Source organism: Chlamydomonas reinhardtii, chromosome 2 (assembly GCF_000002595.2).
Source record: "Chlamydomonas reinhardtii strain CC-503 cw92 mt+ chromosome 2, whole genome shotgun sequence".
Lineage (NCBI taxonomy): Eukaryota > Viridiplantae > Chlorophyta > Chlorophyceae > Chlamydomonadales > Chlamydomonadaceae > Chlamydomonas > Chlamydomonas reinhardtii.
This window is the reverse complement of record NC_057005.1, coordinates 126737-140989: the sequence shown is the minus strand read 5'-3', so window position 1 is coordinate 140989 and position 14253 is coordinate 126737. Positions and strand designations below refer to the sequence as shown.

Below are 14253 nucleotides of genomic sequence, written 5' to 3'. Positions count from 1 at the left end.
GCTTGGCAATCTTTACAGTTTGCAAAGGCAACAGCCTCCACAACCCTGTGCCTGTTCTGCCATGGCCGGAGCCCGGAGGGCCTGAGACCTGTCGGGTTGCCCAGGCGATGTCTTCATCGCCGCGTGCTTTGTGCATGGCGGTTCCCGCACCATTCTTTTGTCGCTCCACACTCTCCGCACTGTCACTAATGTACAAACTCGTCTCTCACACAACAAAAAGCACTGAGGTCTTCGGGACGCTCGACATGAAAGCATTCAAAACCAAAAATCGGCCGAACACCGAACAGCCAACAGCACATACTTTTGGGCTACACACGGCGAAGTCACAACAAACAGCGCCGGAAGCCTTACAATCCTGCGTCCAGTCTTGCCTGTATATTGCTTGCGGTTGCAAACAACGTTGCGTATGCAGTCAACCGCCGCTTTGGCCCTCGTGTACCGAATACCATTCTCCTCCTTCGCTGCCTGCGAGCCACGCCCGCCGCTCACGCCATTTACGCCGCCCCCATCACTAAGCGCCGCCGCGCCGCCTGGCCGCCGCCGCCCTCCGCCTGCTGCGCAGCACGTCCGGGTGCATCAGAGGCTCCTCAGCTACCTGCCAGGCACCCGCCAGCACGTCCAGCAGCTGCCGCGGCGCCGCCACCACCGCGTCACGCCCCCGCACCAGACCCGGCAGCCCGGTACTGCCCGCCGGCCCGCCCACCCCGCCCGGCCACGCCACAGCCGCCTCCGCTCCAGCCCCGGGCCGGCCGCGCAGGAACGCTAGAACCGCCTCCGCCCGCTCGCGCTCAAGCGCCGGCGCGCGGCGCAGCGCTGCCGTGGCCGCCGCGGCCTGCTCCGCCACGGACGGCACACTGGCTCCGCTGCCCATGCCAGTGCCAGTGCCAGTGCCAGTGCCTGCCCCGCCTCCGGCCTCCGGGTCCCGCGGAAGCAGCGCAGCCCTCAGCTCCTTGTCGTGTCGGGAGATCTCGGGCAGGTGCGGCTTGCGCACTTCCACGCCCTGGTCGCTGCCCGCCAGCCGCCGCACCCAGAACCCAGACAGGGCCGCCTCGTACGCCAGGGGCGCCGCAGCCAGCATCGCCGCAGCCGCCGCGTCCGTGTGCGCCAGCTCGGCGGCGCGCGCCGTGGCGGCAGTGGCGGCGACCCCCTGGCTGCCGCCGGCACCGCCAACAGCACCGGCGGCGGCGGCCAGCGCCTCTGCGCGCTGCTGCTCCGCCACCCACCTCAGCACGCGCACAGGCACTGCCAGGCGCTTGCGGCGCGGCGTGATGCGGACACTAGGTCGGCCGCTGGTGCGCTCATTGTACACGTAGGGGTCGCGCGGGCTAGCGCCCGGCCGCAGCCAGCGCACCGGGCTGAAGCCCATGTCCCCGCCGCCGTGCACCTCCACCGCTTGCGCCAGCGACTTGTGCTTCCACACGTGACGCAGCGGCGGCGGATCCGGCAGCCGCTGCTGGTGCTGTTGGTGCTGGTGCTGTTGTTGGTGGTGCGTCGGAGGCTGGGGCGCGGACGTCAGGCGTGGCTGCTGCTGCTGTTGCTGCTGCTGCGGTCGGCCAGGTTGTTGCCTGCTGGCGGGGCTGGCGGAGGCGGATGCTGCTGCGCCGCCACTGCGGCCCGGCCCCGTCTCAGGCCGAGGCACGCCGCCGCCAGCCAGCATGGCGCCCGCCGCTGCGGGTAGGCCGGAGGGGCCGGTTGCTCCGAACGTTGCCTCCACCTCCGCCGCCTGCGCCACCGCCCGCGTCAGGTCCGCCACCTCCTCGGGGGTGCCGGGCCGCCCGGTGTGCCCCAGCAGGAAGCCCTGCATGTTCTCAACAGTCAGGCCCAGCACGCCGCCGGCCACCGGGGTGGGCGGCGGCGTGGCGCCACTGCCTGGGGCGCCGGCGAGCCCTGCGGCCGAGCTCCCGGCGGCACGCAGCGTGTTCAAGTAAGCGGGGATGGGCACAGGCTCACGGGCAGGCACGGCGCCCGCCGCTGGGCTGCTGCTGGGACCGCCGCTGCCACTGCCGGTCTCTGCATTTGAACTGACAGGGTCAGCAGCAGGGCTGCCGCGGGCGCGCACTGGCGGCTGCATGCTGCGCGGCCGCCGGACCATGCGGGACCTGCCGGTCAGGCGCATGCGCACGCCAGCGCCTTCCTTGCCGGCACCAGTGCCGCTGTTGCCGCTGCCGTTGCCTGCTTGCTGGGCCTCAGCCTCAGCCTCTGCAGGTCCATCCAGTTGCTGGTCGGCCGCGTCAGCCGCGTCCGCGGAAGCCACTGCGTCGGGCTGGGCCGCACCAGTGGCGGGTGCGGGTGCAGGCGGAACCGCACCCCGCCTGGTTCGCGTGCTCGCCACGAACGCCTCATGGCCGCTGGTGTTGTCAGGCGCCTTGGCCGCCGCAAGCGACTGGGGCACAGGCTGCGTGCCAGCATCTGCATCCACAGCGTCCGCAGCAGCGGGGTTGGATGCCACGGGAGTGTCGGTGCCATCAGCCGCCACTGCCGGTGCTGCTGGCCGCCGCGAGGGGCGCACCAGGCGGTCAGTGGGCACCGCCGCAGCACCCCGCCGCGCACGGCCGGTGGTGGTGGCGGCTGCAGCGGCGGCCGTCTCCGCTGCCTCCCAGTCCTCCTCCAGGCTACCCCCGCCGCCGCAGCCCGCAGCAGCAGCCTCGCCTGAGGCGGCGTCCGCAGCGGCGGGCGGCTGTAGTTGGGGCAGCTGAGGCTGCTCCTGCTGGCCACCCGCCGTGTTGCCCCGAGGCGCCTGCGGGGCGAGTGGCCCTCCCGGAGTGTCCCCGGACGCCGCCACTGCCGCCGCGTCAGACGGCTCACCGCCTGCCGTCAGGGCATCACCACTCCCCCCGCCGCCGCCGCTGCTGCCCCTGCGCCACACCGCCTCCAGCCGCTGCCTGTCCAGCTGGGTCTGCTGCTGGTCGGCCTGGTGCTGGGCCTCACCTGCAGCACGCGGCAGACACGAGGGGGTGGGAGGAGGGGGAGCTACATCCATGAGTGACCACGACGAGAAGATGGTGCGAACGGGACGGGGGCGGGGAGGCGCACAGGGCAGAGGTCAGGGATGTGCTGTGGTCTTGCAAAGTCCGGTCCGTGCCATGCAGCGTCCACAAGAACACTCTTGGACGAAATGCATGCATTCCTCACGCATCCACAGCCCGCCCCGGTCCCACCCACCCACCCACCCACCTCGTGCTGAGTCCGCCAGCGGGTCACGCCGTGCCAACCCGCTCGCCCAGCCGCTACTGCCCATGGCGCCGGCGCCGGCGGTGCTGCTGCTGCTGCCGCCCGCCTGCTCACCACCGCTGCTGCCGCTGCCGCTGCTACTGCCGCCTCCGGCTCCCAGCTGCGGGTTGACGTGTGGGTCCAGATAGTAGCGCGCGCGCACCGCCACGGTCCAGCCCAGCGGCCCGGGCGAGAAGGGTATGTCCAGGTTGAAGGCGTCATCCCGCGGGTCGTGCCCCTCCAGGGACAAGGACAGGGGCAGAGGGGGGAAGCCCAGGCCGGTGGAGCCGCTGGTGCTGCCGCCGCCACCGCCAGTGCCGCTGCTGCCGGCATCCACGCCCGTGCTGCTGCTGCCGCTGCTGCTGCTGCTGCTGCTGCTGCTGCTCCTGGTGGTGATGCTGCTGTCAATGATGACGTTGCCGCCGGGTCCAGGCCGCAGGGTGATGCCGGCGCCCTGGGCGCTGAAGATGGTGATGCCAGCGCTGCCGGCGGCACTGACCCGGGCCACCGCCTCCGCGGCCTGGGGCACGCCCAGCATGCCCAGCACCACCGCGGCGGTGCTGGCGGGCAGACCCGACAGCCCAATGCCCGCCTCCTCCTCGTCCCCACCCGCCCCGTCCTCATCCTCGCTGCCGCTGTCGGCGTCGGCGCCCTGCGCCCGGGCCTCAGCACTGCCGCCCTCAGCCTGCACCTCCACGTCCGCCTCCTCCTGGTCCTCCTCCTCCTCATCGCTGTCGCTGTCGTCCATACCCAGCTGCTTCAGCAGCGCCAAGATGTCGTGACTGGCATCATCATCCCCATCCTCGTCCTCATCCTCCGCGTCCTTCTGCGCCGCCGCCGCCTCGCCGTCCTCGCCGTCCTCGCTGTGGCTGTGGCTGTGGCTGCGGCCGCCCTCCACCACCACCACGTCCAGCCCCAGCGCCTTGAGGTCCTTCAGCACCAGGTCCAGATCAATGTCCTCCTCCTCCTCCCCCGCCTCCTCCTCCTCCGCAACCTCCGGGTCGCCTCCCTCCACAATGAGGGTGATTTCCGGCGGGATGCGCACCGCCCGGCTGCTGCGGCCGCTGCGCTCCGCGTCCTCCTCCTCATCGTCAGAGTCCCCCTCCTCATACGCCGCCATTGCTGCAGCCGCCACCGCAGCAGCTGCGGCAGCCGACACCTGGCCCTGGCCCTTGCCCTTGCCGCCCGGCGCTGCCGTGCCGCCCGCCGCCGCCGCCGTGCTGTCGTCCGCCGCCCTGGCCGCCGCCGCCTCCCGCGCCTGCTGCCTGTCCAGCTGGTCCAGGTCCACGTGCTCGTACTCCAACTGGGCCGTGTCCTCCATCTGCTGCGTGCGGTCACTGCAAAAGGGACGGGTAGCAGGCCGGCAGGTGGGCACGGGGACAGGCGGGCGCAGGGACAGGCGGGGACAGGCAGGGACACGCTGCATGTTTTCACGCAGCAACCTCGCGCCCTCCCTCCCTGGTCCCGTCCTCCGGCCTCCTCCATCCTGCACCTCCCCCCCCACCACCCGCACACACACGCACACACACACACCGTCTGGGCGGGCTTCTTTTCGTTGTTTTTTTCAACACACACACACCCACGCCCTGTCCCTCCTCACGTGGCCATGGAGTCCACCAGGCTGTTGCGCAGGAACATGAGGTCGGGCGTGAAGGGCACGGCGGTGGCGGCGCTGAAGGAGTGCAGGTCGGACAGCAGCCACTGAAGCCGGTAGGCGTGGGAGCGCTCCTCGCGCAGTCGGGCCGCACGCGACGAGCACGACACCTGGCGTGTGGGTGCAAGCATGGCAGGTGGGAGTGGCAGGGTGCGAGGGGTTAGGGGTTAGGCTTGCTGGCGGACAGAGGTGCGCAGGTGGGCAATATGGTGGAGAGGGTTGCTGATAAGGTGAACGGCGTGGGCGCACATTCAGGGCGGATGCAGAACTGCACTGCTGGAGTCAAAGGCCGCATATGCAAGTCACGCGGCTGATGCCACCACCTGAGGGGCAACAGTCCCCCCTTCACCTGCGCCCTGTCCCTCGCCCCTCCCCCGCCCTCACCCTGCGCCAGTCCATGAGCGCCTTGTCGCGCTTGCGCCTCGACTGCGCCTCATCCGGCAAGTCGCGTGGAGCGCCATCCGCGCCCGCCTCCGTGCCCGCGGCCGCCAGCGCTGCCGCCGCCTCCTCCTCAGCCGCCGCGCCCCACGGGTCCTCCCGCTGCGCCTGGCGCCGCCGCCGCATCTCCTCCCACTGTGGCCCCTCGCGTGAGCCGTACAGGTATTCCAGCACACTGCCGCCGCCACTACCGCCCGCCGCCACTGCAGCTGCACCCGCATCCCGCTCTGATGCCGCCGTGCCGCCGGCGCTGCTGCTGCCGCCACGGCCCCGGCCCCCGGAGCAGTCGGTGTCGGTGTCCGCGCCGTCGGGCTCCAGGTGGGGCGGCAGCGGCACACGGGACACCGCCGGTGCGCCGCCAGGGAGCTGTGGGGGGACACAGTCATGGGCCATGTAAGGCGGGAGGGAGCGGCGTAGGCAGCTCGGGCAGACGTGCACGACAAAAGCAGTGACATACTGTAGTGTGTATCGTGCACAGATCGAGAGTGTAATGGATTCCCATCTCGTGCCAGTCCCCCCCCCCACCCACCCACCTCCCGCAGTATGGCCCTTCGCGCCCGCCGCGACAGTCCCGCCATGTGCACGTACGGCACCAGCGCAGCCGCCACCAGCGACCGGACCTGCAGCGCGTGCAGTTCAGTTATAGCGGCACACCAGGCAACACGCGCGTTAAAGAGTAGAAAGAAAGCCCCTGCTCCCATTACCTTACTGTCCCCGGTGGTGGCCCAGCAGCAACTGCATGCAGTTGTTCCCACAGTGCGCCCCCTCCCCCCCGCACACACACAGCTCTCGCCCCCGCGCCAGCTTCCGCTCACAGACGTGCCCCAGCTCACCCGAGCTGCTGCCTTGCTCCGCCGGTGAGCCGCGCCGCCGTGCGCCCCGGCAGCTGCCGAGGGCGTCAGCTGCAGGTGCAGTTGGTGCTCCCCCAGCTGCGACACTGGCCCCTGCACCGCCCCCGCCGCCGCCTCCGCCTCCACAGACGCCTCCGCCCACTGCTGCTCCTCCTCCTGCTCGTCCACTCCCACTATGTACAGCAGGCGGTCGTGTGCGGGGTCCAGCAGCACCAGCAGCGAGGGCGACAGCCGGAAGAAGGTGGGCGGCAGCGCCACTTGCTCGCGGGGGGCGGGCCGCAGGGAGCGGCGAGACACGGCCGCGCGGATGAGGCTGGGCCCACGAGAGGACGTAGACGGCGCGCCGGGCTCCGCGGGGGCGTCATCTGTAGCAGCCGCAGGAGCTCGCAGGGGCTCATTTGCGGTGGAGGGCCCCGCAGCAGGCGTGGCTCCGGCGACCACGCCAGGGTATGGAAGCCGCTGTATGGGTGGTGGTTGGCGAGGGAAAGCGTCAGACGAGCAACTTGAGTGCATGCTGGCTATGGCCTGCGCGGCGTCGGCCTGGCAGCAACGTAAAGAACATCCGCTCGGATGGAACTGTCCTGGACCTAGCGGCTGCACTTCAGCGTACTTTCCATACCACACTACTAACCAAATATAAGGGCGATCTGCACGCAGACTGCACTGACCCAACGAGATGGTCTTATCAGTGGGCCCCGAGGTACCTCACCTCCTGCACCTTGCTCTGTAGCTTTTTGAATGCGGCATCTATCCAAGATTGCGCCTTGACGATGACAGCGGTCCGCCGACCCAGGGGAAAAGGCCGGCCACCAGCACCACCACGACCACACCGTTGAGCGGCACCGAGCCTGTTTGTACTTGACGGTATCATCCTACCAACGAGCACACTGCAGAATCGCCTTATCACTTAAGTGCCCTGTTATCTGCCGTGTGCCATCCGATAAATACTCGGCACAGTACTGGGTATTGCCTGTGAAGCGTATGAAGAAACATATTTAGTACAAGGTGCGACGGAGAGTCTTAACTCTCGCAGCCAGTCCGAGTGGCGATGGGCCAATGGCGCGGTCGTGTCAAGGGGGGGCCGTTGCGGTCGTGTCAGGGCGAACTTTGTGGTGTTCGTCGCCAACCATAAAGCAAGAAGCTCCCGGCCTCCCATTAAGCCGTCATGGTGCTATCAGGGGAGCCCAACAAGCCATTTCCCGGGCACGGAGTGTATCATGTGCACCACCCGGTACTTGTCACAACAGGGCGCAAGTCTGAGCCGCACACAGGGTAAGCAGCCTGCACCTTTTGATTCGTATCTGCTTGTAGCGTTACTGACGACACTTGCAGGCTGTCACTGCCACCGCGTCATACGCCGGTTCCGGTGACAGCACGTGTTCAGGGTAAGCGGCAGGGTGGCGCAGGACAGTGATGCCTGTCAACTTCACACGAATTTGTTGGTCAGCGCCGAAGTAGTTACCCGTGCCGACACAACGGCAACGCCATGTCGCCATCAACCGCAACACAGCGCTCAAGGGCCGCGCATGGCATTAAAAGTCTGCCATGTATGCGTAAACCCCCGGGTGATGGCGCACTCAGGGGGGGGTAAGAATGCCACAGACATACCCCACCCTTCAAATTGAAAGAGCTTGACGAGAGCGTCCAGAATCCGCTTTCAAAATCTTGATCAGGGTAGTAATTGCGAAGATATGGGCCCCCAAAGTTCAGGGTCGGTCGTCGGTCCCCGGGGTCCCCAAGGTTTTGTCACGGTGTGCCGGAAACTTTCGTCTGGGCCTCATAAGACAGCCGGGCAAGCCCAGACCGTTGCCCAAAGCATGTAATGGATGCTTTTAATGGCTGGGAAACGTCAGGAGCCTTCCAGAAGACGAAGGGCTACCGCCTGTCAACACATGTTGGGTTGGGATGTTGGGGTGCGACATGTCTCGCCTGAACAGAACGTGCCACAAGTCGCGGACAGGTGCTTGCGCGCCGGAGGAAAACGCGTGTGTATGTCCCATGCGTAGGTAAGTCTCGTAAGCGTGCTTTACACGGGTGCAACTGAACGGCCGCAAGATGTTCACAACATGTCGACAGCATGGCTGTGGTCAAGATGCGCCCGACGAACTTTCCGTGTTTACATGCTAATAGAGCTCGCTGAAAGCAGTCGTTTGACACCATCCTGGAAGAAAACAGAGGGGATTTAGGGGGTGTACGGCACGGTACGGCACGGTCGGTCGTCGGTCAGGGGGGTCGGGAGTTTTTGCGGGGTGGGGTCTGGAACTATTGTTCGTACCCCCCCCCCCCTGGCGCACTGACGCAGTCCTGTCGCTGTGCCGTCACGCTGCCGCCGTGCCGTCCCTTGCCCTCGGCCTCTCACCCCTCCTCGTCGCTTTCAGTTTCAGTAGCCCTGTCTAGTTTGACTGATTGTCTTGCCTCGCCGCCAGAGGTTGCATTGGTTGCAAGAGGCACCAGCTGACTCAGCTCACGAGCTAGTGACGTGGAACGCAATGACCCTGCTCTGGACCCCAGACTTTGACCCGAGCGTCCAACACCCAGGCCGCCTGCAACGGCGCGCGGAGCTACTGGTTCCTCGGGACTTGGCCCCGCTTACCTCTCACATCAACCCAGGCAGCAGCACGTTGAAACGAGCGGAGGCAGAGAAGGTGCCTTGGCAACTGAAAGCCGGTCCGATACCTCGCACGCGTAGAGATCGTCAGCAAAGTCGCGCGCGGCTTGCTGCGCCCTGCGTCCAAGGGCATTCATTCAGTCCAGAAGGTGCCTCCTGGCGCCAGTGCGGCGGTCGCAGCGGCAGCCGTTGCTGCTGATGCTGATGCCGCTGCGGCTGTGCGTTGATATCCCTGAAGCGGCGGTGGCAGCGGCGGCGGTGGCAGTGGTGGGCGCGGCAGCTGCAGAACACCAGGCCGGTTGTAGCGCTGACACCGGCTGCACCCGGCTGCACCGGCGCTGGCCGTGGCAGAGGCAGTACGGCCGCGTCCGGGCGTGCAGGCCCCTGCTATTGCGCCTCCGGCTGCGGCTGCCCAGGTTACATCGTCGCCAAAGACGCTTCTTTGTTTGGGGCTTGAACCGGCTTATTTGCTTTGGGCGCAGTACTAAATGGGCACGGGCGGGGCCTGCGGCTATGACCCCGGGCGCTAATCAAGCCTTTCGGTCGAGGCGGCCACCTCTTGGTAATCGCATGTGCCGCCGGCGGGCCACCGCGGTGCCACCGCCGGCGGGCCACCGCGGTGCCACCGCCGGCGGGCCACCGCGGTGCCACCTGCGTCCCAGCCTGCCCTGCGTGCACTCAACCACAGCCTGCTCACACTGTAAGGTGCCCTGTACACAGCGCCGCGCCTGCCGCGCACGTCGGAGGCCCTCTGATGTACGTGACGAGGTAAAGCGACGAAGCGTGTCATATACCGTATACCAGCCAGTCAGCAGCACCCAGGGGCCCTTCAGCTGCTGCCTTGGGGAGGGGATGCTGGGCTCCCTAGCAGCATACAGCCGCTGACCCCCCACATCAGGTCAGGTGCAGATGACCCTGGTGCCATCAGCACATGATCAGCGGCTTTCCAGCTCCCTGGCTGAGCTGGTGGCTGTGGCGCCTATGTCGCGTGACGACGCCAAGTGCGAGGGAAGCGACCGGGAGCGGGAGCGGGAGCCTCCCGGGCGTTGTAACCTGAACCTGAACCTGAACCTGAACCTGAACCTGAAGCCGGGCGCTCTGATGCTACCATCGCTACCATCGCGACCGGCGGAGGCCTCTGCCGTTATTGAGCTGCAGCAGGGCGAGGGCACGGAGGCAGTGACCGAGGAGGCGGTGGCCAAGGAGAGCCGCCGGCTGATGCTTGAGGAGGGCCGCAAGGCATGCAGCAGTGGCAGCCAACACAAAGTGCACTTGCGGCATTTGCCGAACGTGTAAGAATAGAGAGTATCAGTGGCAGCGGCGGCTCAGACTGGCGGCCGCCGCAGCCCCAGCCCCACCCCACCGCCGCCGCCAGGGCCGCAGCGGCACCGCCGCCGCCGGCGACAACAGCGACAGCGACCGCGACAGCGAGGAGTAATGGAGAGTGGTCGGTGCGGGGGAGGACGGGGAAGAACGGGCGTGCGCGCGTGAGGCGGTCTGGGCCGCGAGTGGCAGCAGGTTGACTTTGGGCTGCGCCTGCGCGTGAGGCTGGGGACACCAGCAGGTGCAGGTGCAGGTTTGGGGCTGCGCCTGTGGGTGCTGGGGGGCTGGGTGCCTCAGGTGCAGGTGCTGACGTGCTGTAACAAGCAGAGACTCGACATGTGCCTTTTGCCTTTGGGGTTATGACAGCTCTGGGAACAACACCTTACAGAACGGAACTCAGCAGGGACTCAGCAGGGACTCAGCAGGGGCAGGGGCGTGGGCCCCCGTACCGCACCAGCTGCCTGCCGCCGCCAGCCAGCACGCCGCCGGCTACACCCCGTAGCTCCTGTTGCTGGTACTGCTGGTATTGGTATTGTTGTGCAGCGACTGTCGCAAAGCCAGGAAATTCGTCGTAGTAGATGAAACGGCACCGCAACGGCTGATGGCACCAGGGTCATCTGCGCTGGATAACCTTGGCACGCACTCGAGGTCTGGCAGGAAAGCATGGGGGTCAGGGACAGGGACAGGGACAGGGGGTCAGGAGGCGCGCACATGAACATTCTGCAAGCGCTTGTCGCCATTGAGGGGGACTGACGGGGCACGCCACGTTCAGACTGATGCTCAACGAGGAATCAATGGGAGCCGGGAAACCGCCTGGCACGGCATCTGGTCGGCATGGGGACAAGACTTGGTCCATGGTCCAGGGAAGCAGTGCACCGTCATCACAGGACAGATATAACCTAATACGCAGTGTAGTCCTCCAACCGAGACCAAGAACGCTCCAGCGGCTAGTTTTGACTGCCGCACATGCACTTTGCAAGTTGCACTCAAGGACTCGCCACCCACGAGTTTCCGCTCGCATAAGTATGTCACGTATCTTGCTAGGAACTCTCCGCAGCGCGCCGTCTTCTAGAGCGGCGGGCACAGGCGAGTCTCGCCGAATTTGCGGGGAGCGGACCCTACCGTCCGCGCCAGCGGGCCGGCTCCGGGAGCGCGGTAAGCTTCTACCAAATGAGTGGAAAAGCCTAAACCGAGACGCGCGGGAGTGTTTCAAAGCTCTGGTCAACCGCCTTCCGGGCGGGACAAAGGCGAAACGGTCGTCTAAGTCCCTGCTAGCTACTAAGGGGCCCTGCCCAAAAGCCTAACGCTCTTTCCGCATAGTGAGCTGCATGTTTTAGGGTCTCCAGACGTCAGCTTGCGTCGACCGTGCCTTGTCAGCGCTGCACGTGCAGCGCGACACGCCCGGGACCGCGGCGCCCGCACACGTCGACACTGTTGTACAACCACCGCGGCGCCAAACCTCGCTGCAACCCCCCTCCCCCCGCAGTTGACTGTGCATGGCGTAGCACCGCTACGGCCGCGACTGCCGCGTCTGCCCCAGCTCCAACCTCCAGTGCGGTCGCTGCTCCGCCGCAAGAAAGCGGCCCGACGTACTACGAGTCCACAGGTGTGTGAATGAGCTGGCAGGCGACTGCGGTATGCGATTCGCCCAGATGGATGTGATCACTGTCATCACAATCAGAGCATAGCTTGGCATCTCGTATTATTGCCGGCCGGTGGCTTGGATGCACAGCAAACCGATCGAACAGATCGCAGCTGCGTCCTAGCGACAGCCACAACAACGTAAGCTCATTAGTCATTACACGCCCCCAATGCATCCCTACCCTGCAAACGTGTAGGTCTGGACTTCATCGACCTAGTGCACCTGGATGAGCGGGTGGTACACACGCGGCTGCACGAGGCTGTGCTGTTCCGCACCCTGGTCTGCAGCGCCGGCGCCACCAGCGCCTGCCCCACCTGGCGCCGCGCCTCATTCACAGCCGCGCCCACCGCCCCCGCTCCGCCGGCGCCATCCCACACGTGCGGCGCGCCCGTCGCATCCGCAGCCGCCGAGCCAATCAATGTGAAGCGGGTGAGTGACGTGCTACGCCCACGTGTGGAAATAGAGGTGCCGCGCTTGTTGCCGTCGTTACCTGCTACTGACTCCCTGAGATCCGCCCTGCAATCCTCTCCGGGGGCTCACCTCCTGCGCGTGCTGCCTGCTCTCCGGTCCGCAGCTCAAGTCCTACCGCGACCACGTCACGCGCAACCTGGCGCCCACAGTCGCCAAGGGCTTCGCAACTGCAGCCCGCGCAGCAGGCATCATCATCGCGGCCGCACCGCCTGCCACCGCTGCGATCGCTGCCGCGTCATCGCAGCAGCCCAGCGCCAAAACCAGCCCGACCGCCACCGCGGCTTCCACCGGCAGCTTAGCGGTCGGGCCTGCCGGCAACGCCAGCAGCAGCACCGGCGGCGTCGCCTCCTCCTCGCCGGCCAGTCGCCAGCAGCTGCAGAAGCAGGGCCAGGCGCAGCTGCAGGGCCAGACACACCACCACAACACGTCCGCGGGCGGCGGCGGCGGTGGCTCCAGCCCCAGGCCCAGTCCCCGCACAGCCATCAGCGTCAAGGCTACTGGCTCGGCGCCGAGCGGCCTGTCGGGCTCTGTGGCGGCCATGGCGGCGAGTGCTGCTGCCAGTGCGGCGGTGGCCCTGGAGCGGCCGCCTGTGGCCGTGGCGGCCAAGGTGGTGGCGGCGGCGGCGGCGTGGGGTCCGCCCCCCGCCAACGACATCGAGGTGGTGGGCAGCGGCGCGGGCGGCATGTTTGACTTCTGACCCACTGCGTGTGCCGTCAGCAGCTGATGGGGCGCGGCGAACTGCCCGCCGCAAATTACTAAACGTGTACTGGTACCTGTGTGTTGTTGGGCAGCCATGACTTTTGATAAGCTGCGCGGCACCATTGATTGCTACCCTTGTGGTGCCGCGTGAACAGTCCATCATATGAGAATATTTCGTATCGTATGTTGCCGCACACGGCCCGGGGGCTTGCGCCCGGGGTTTTGACGGCAACACCTGCAAGTTGCCATGCCTTCGATGGAAAGACGATGGCAATCATGTTTGTATGGCGGTTGTACAGAAATCTGTCGCTCTGGTGCTTAAGAGTATTTACAATTGATGAGATCCGCCGTCTGCTAATGCTCAAGCTCACGAGCTTTGGCCGGCCGCCGGCACTGTGCCTGGAGCTGTGGGGCGCGGTGTGTGGCGGTGACATCCTGTATGTTTATCTGGTCGCTTCATTGCGGCAAGCCAATCAAGCTCCCTTCGGGAACAGGTTCGAGTTTGTGGCGTGAGAGCCGCCTCAACCAAGTGAGCGCACCCGCTTGAGTGCTGTGCCGCACCGGGGTGACATAGATATGGGGGTTATTGATACTGTTCGAGCAGGGGTGCGTATGGCATGCATTTTGGCACGGTGAGTCAACTCCGCCGCAAGCAACGCCAAGATTTGCGCAATGCGATGTATTCCTTGAACTGTCTGGGGGAGGTAGGACTTGGAGGTAGAGGCAGGGGCTGGTGTGAGATATGCTTGTACTGCAAGAGGCTGACTTACTGAGGCCGTCCGGTGTAGGACCTAGTGTAGTCTGACAGCGATAACCGGACCACTGTTAGGGGCCGTGTACACAGGTCTGACGTCCTCACATCACGGACCTAGACCGGACGGCCTCTAACAGCGGTCCGGTTATCGCCTGTTCTAGACGTAGACCAAACACATCGATGCTCCGTGTGGGACGCGGCGCATGCCCTCGCCACGGACAACCCCGGTCGGCTGCTGGACAGTGACAGTCCGCTGGCGAGGGTGGGCTGTCTGAATCTAAGCGTGTTAAAGAGGGACCGGCGAAGAGTTCACGATCAGTCTCTGCCTGCTGTGGACCCTGGGGGCGTACCACCTGTTGCGCAGTCGGATTCGTGGCCTGAACGTCACAGCACTCCACCAACATCTGGATCTGTATGTGTGGCTGTGTCCGGCCCACCTGGCCACCTGGGGCCATCCGACCCGTGCATTCGACCCAAATTCCCTCATTCCCAGAAGCCCTTCAGTGAGCCGAGCCGACACTACAACACCGGGTGAGGGCGAAGGTGATGGCCTGAATGAACACGCAAGATTGCATTGGTTGGTGGCAGTCTACGCCAGCCCAG

General features: G+C 66.2%; 3 protein-coding genes across 3 annotated transcripts; 2 read left to right on the top strand and 1 right to left on the bottom strand.

Moving 5' to 3' along the window:
• Window positions 1-7144, bottom strand: CHLRE_02g074250v5 (uncharacterized protein). Its single transcript, XM_043059110.1, has 7 exons — window positions 6863-7144; window positions 6136-6612; window positions 5836-5922; window positions 5249-5668; window positions 4811-4974; window positions 3175-4547; window positions 1-2928 (listed from the first exon to the last, which is right to left on the bottom strand). The coding sequence occupies exons 1-7, from the start codon at window positions 7022-7024 to the stop codon at window positions 512-514; spliced, it is 5100 nt and encodes a 1699-aa protein (XP_042926744.1). The 5' UTR covers window positions 7025-7144; the 3' UTR covers window positions 1-511.
• Window positions 7145-9554: 2410 nt separating this feature from the next.
• CHLRE_02g074217v5 (uncharacterized protein) lies at window positions 9555-10416 on the top strand. The gene is made up of 2 exons (XM_043059109.1): window positions 9555-10000; window positions 10137-10416. Exons 1-2 carry the CDS (start codon window positions 9671-9673, stop codon window positions 10197-10199), a joined length of 393 nt encoding a protein of 130 aa, XP_042926743.1. The 5' UTR covers window positions 9555-9670; the 3' UTR covers window positions 10200-10416.
• A 548-nt stretch (window positions 10417-10964) lies between these two features.
• Window positions 10965-14079, top strand: CHLRE_02g074200v5 (uncharacterized protein). Its single transcript, XM_043059108.1, has 4 exons — window positions 10965-11239; window positions 11571-11690; window positions 11923-12155; window positions 12301-14079. The coding sequence occupies exons 1-4, from the start codon at window positions 11110-11112 to the stop codon at window positions 12892-12894; spliced, it is 1077 nt and encodes a 358-aa protein (XP_042926742.1). The 5' UTR covers window positions 10965-11109; the 3' UTR covers window positions 12895-14079.
• The last annotated feature ends 174 nt before the right edge of the window (window positions 14080-14253 follow it).

What these genes read in the sequence shown, in the direction of transcription:
- CHLRE_02g074250v5 (XM_043059110.1), bottom strand. Translation starts at nt 7,024, where the DNA reads ATGATACCGTCAAGTACAAACAGGCTCGGTGCCGCTCAACGGTGTGGT. An exon ending in GGAGCAAGGCAGCAGCTCGG is followed by an intron (nt 5,923 to 6,135) that starts GTGAGCTGGGGC and finishes CACGCGCTGCAG; the next exon opens with GTCCGGTCGCTGGTGGCGGC. An exon ending in CTGGTGGACTCCATGGCCAC is followed by an intron (nt 4,548 to 4,810) that starts GTGAGGAGGGAC and finishes TCCCTTTTGCAG; the next exon opens with TGACCGCACGCAGCAGATGG.
- CHLRE_02g074217v5 (XM_043059109.1), top strand. Translation starts at nt 9,671, where the DNA reads ATGACCCTGGTGCCATCAGCACATGATCAGCGGCTTTCCAGCTCCCTG. An exon ending in TGCTTGAGGAGGGCCGCAAG is followed by an intron (nt 10,001 to 10,136) that starts GCATGCAGCAGT and finishes CGCCGCCGCCAG; the next exon opens with GGCCGCAGCGGCACCGCCGC.
- CHLRE_02g074200v5 (XM_043059108.1), top strand. Translation starts at nt 11,110, where the DNA reads ATGTCACGTATCTTGCTAGGAACTCTCCGCAGCGCGCCGTCTTCTAGA. An exon ending in GACGTACTACGAGTCCACAG is followed by an intron (nt 11,691 to 11,922) that starts GTGTGTGAATGA and finishes GCAAACGTGTAG; the next exon opens with GTCTGGACTTCATCGACCTA. An exon ending in AGCCAATCAATGTGAAGCGG is followed by an intron (nt 12,156 to 12,300) that starts GTGAGTGACGTG and finishes TCCGGTCCGCAG; the next exon opens with CTCAAGTCCTACCGCGACCA.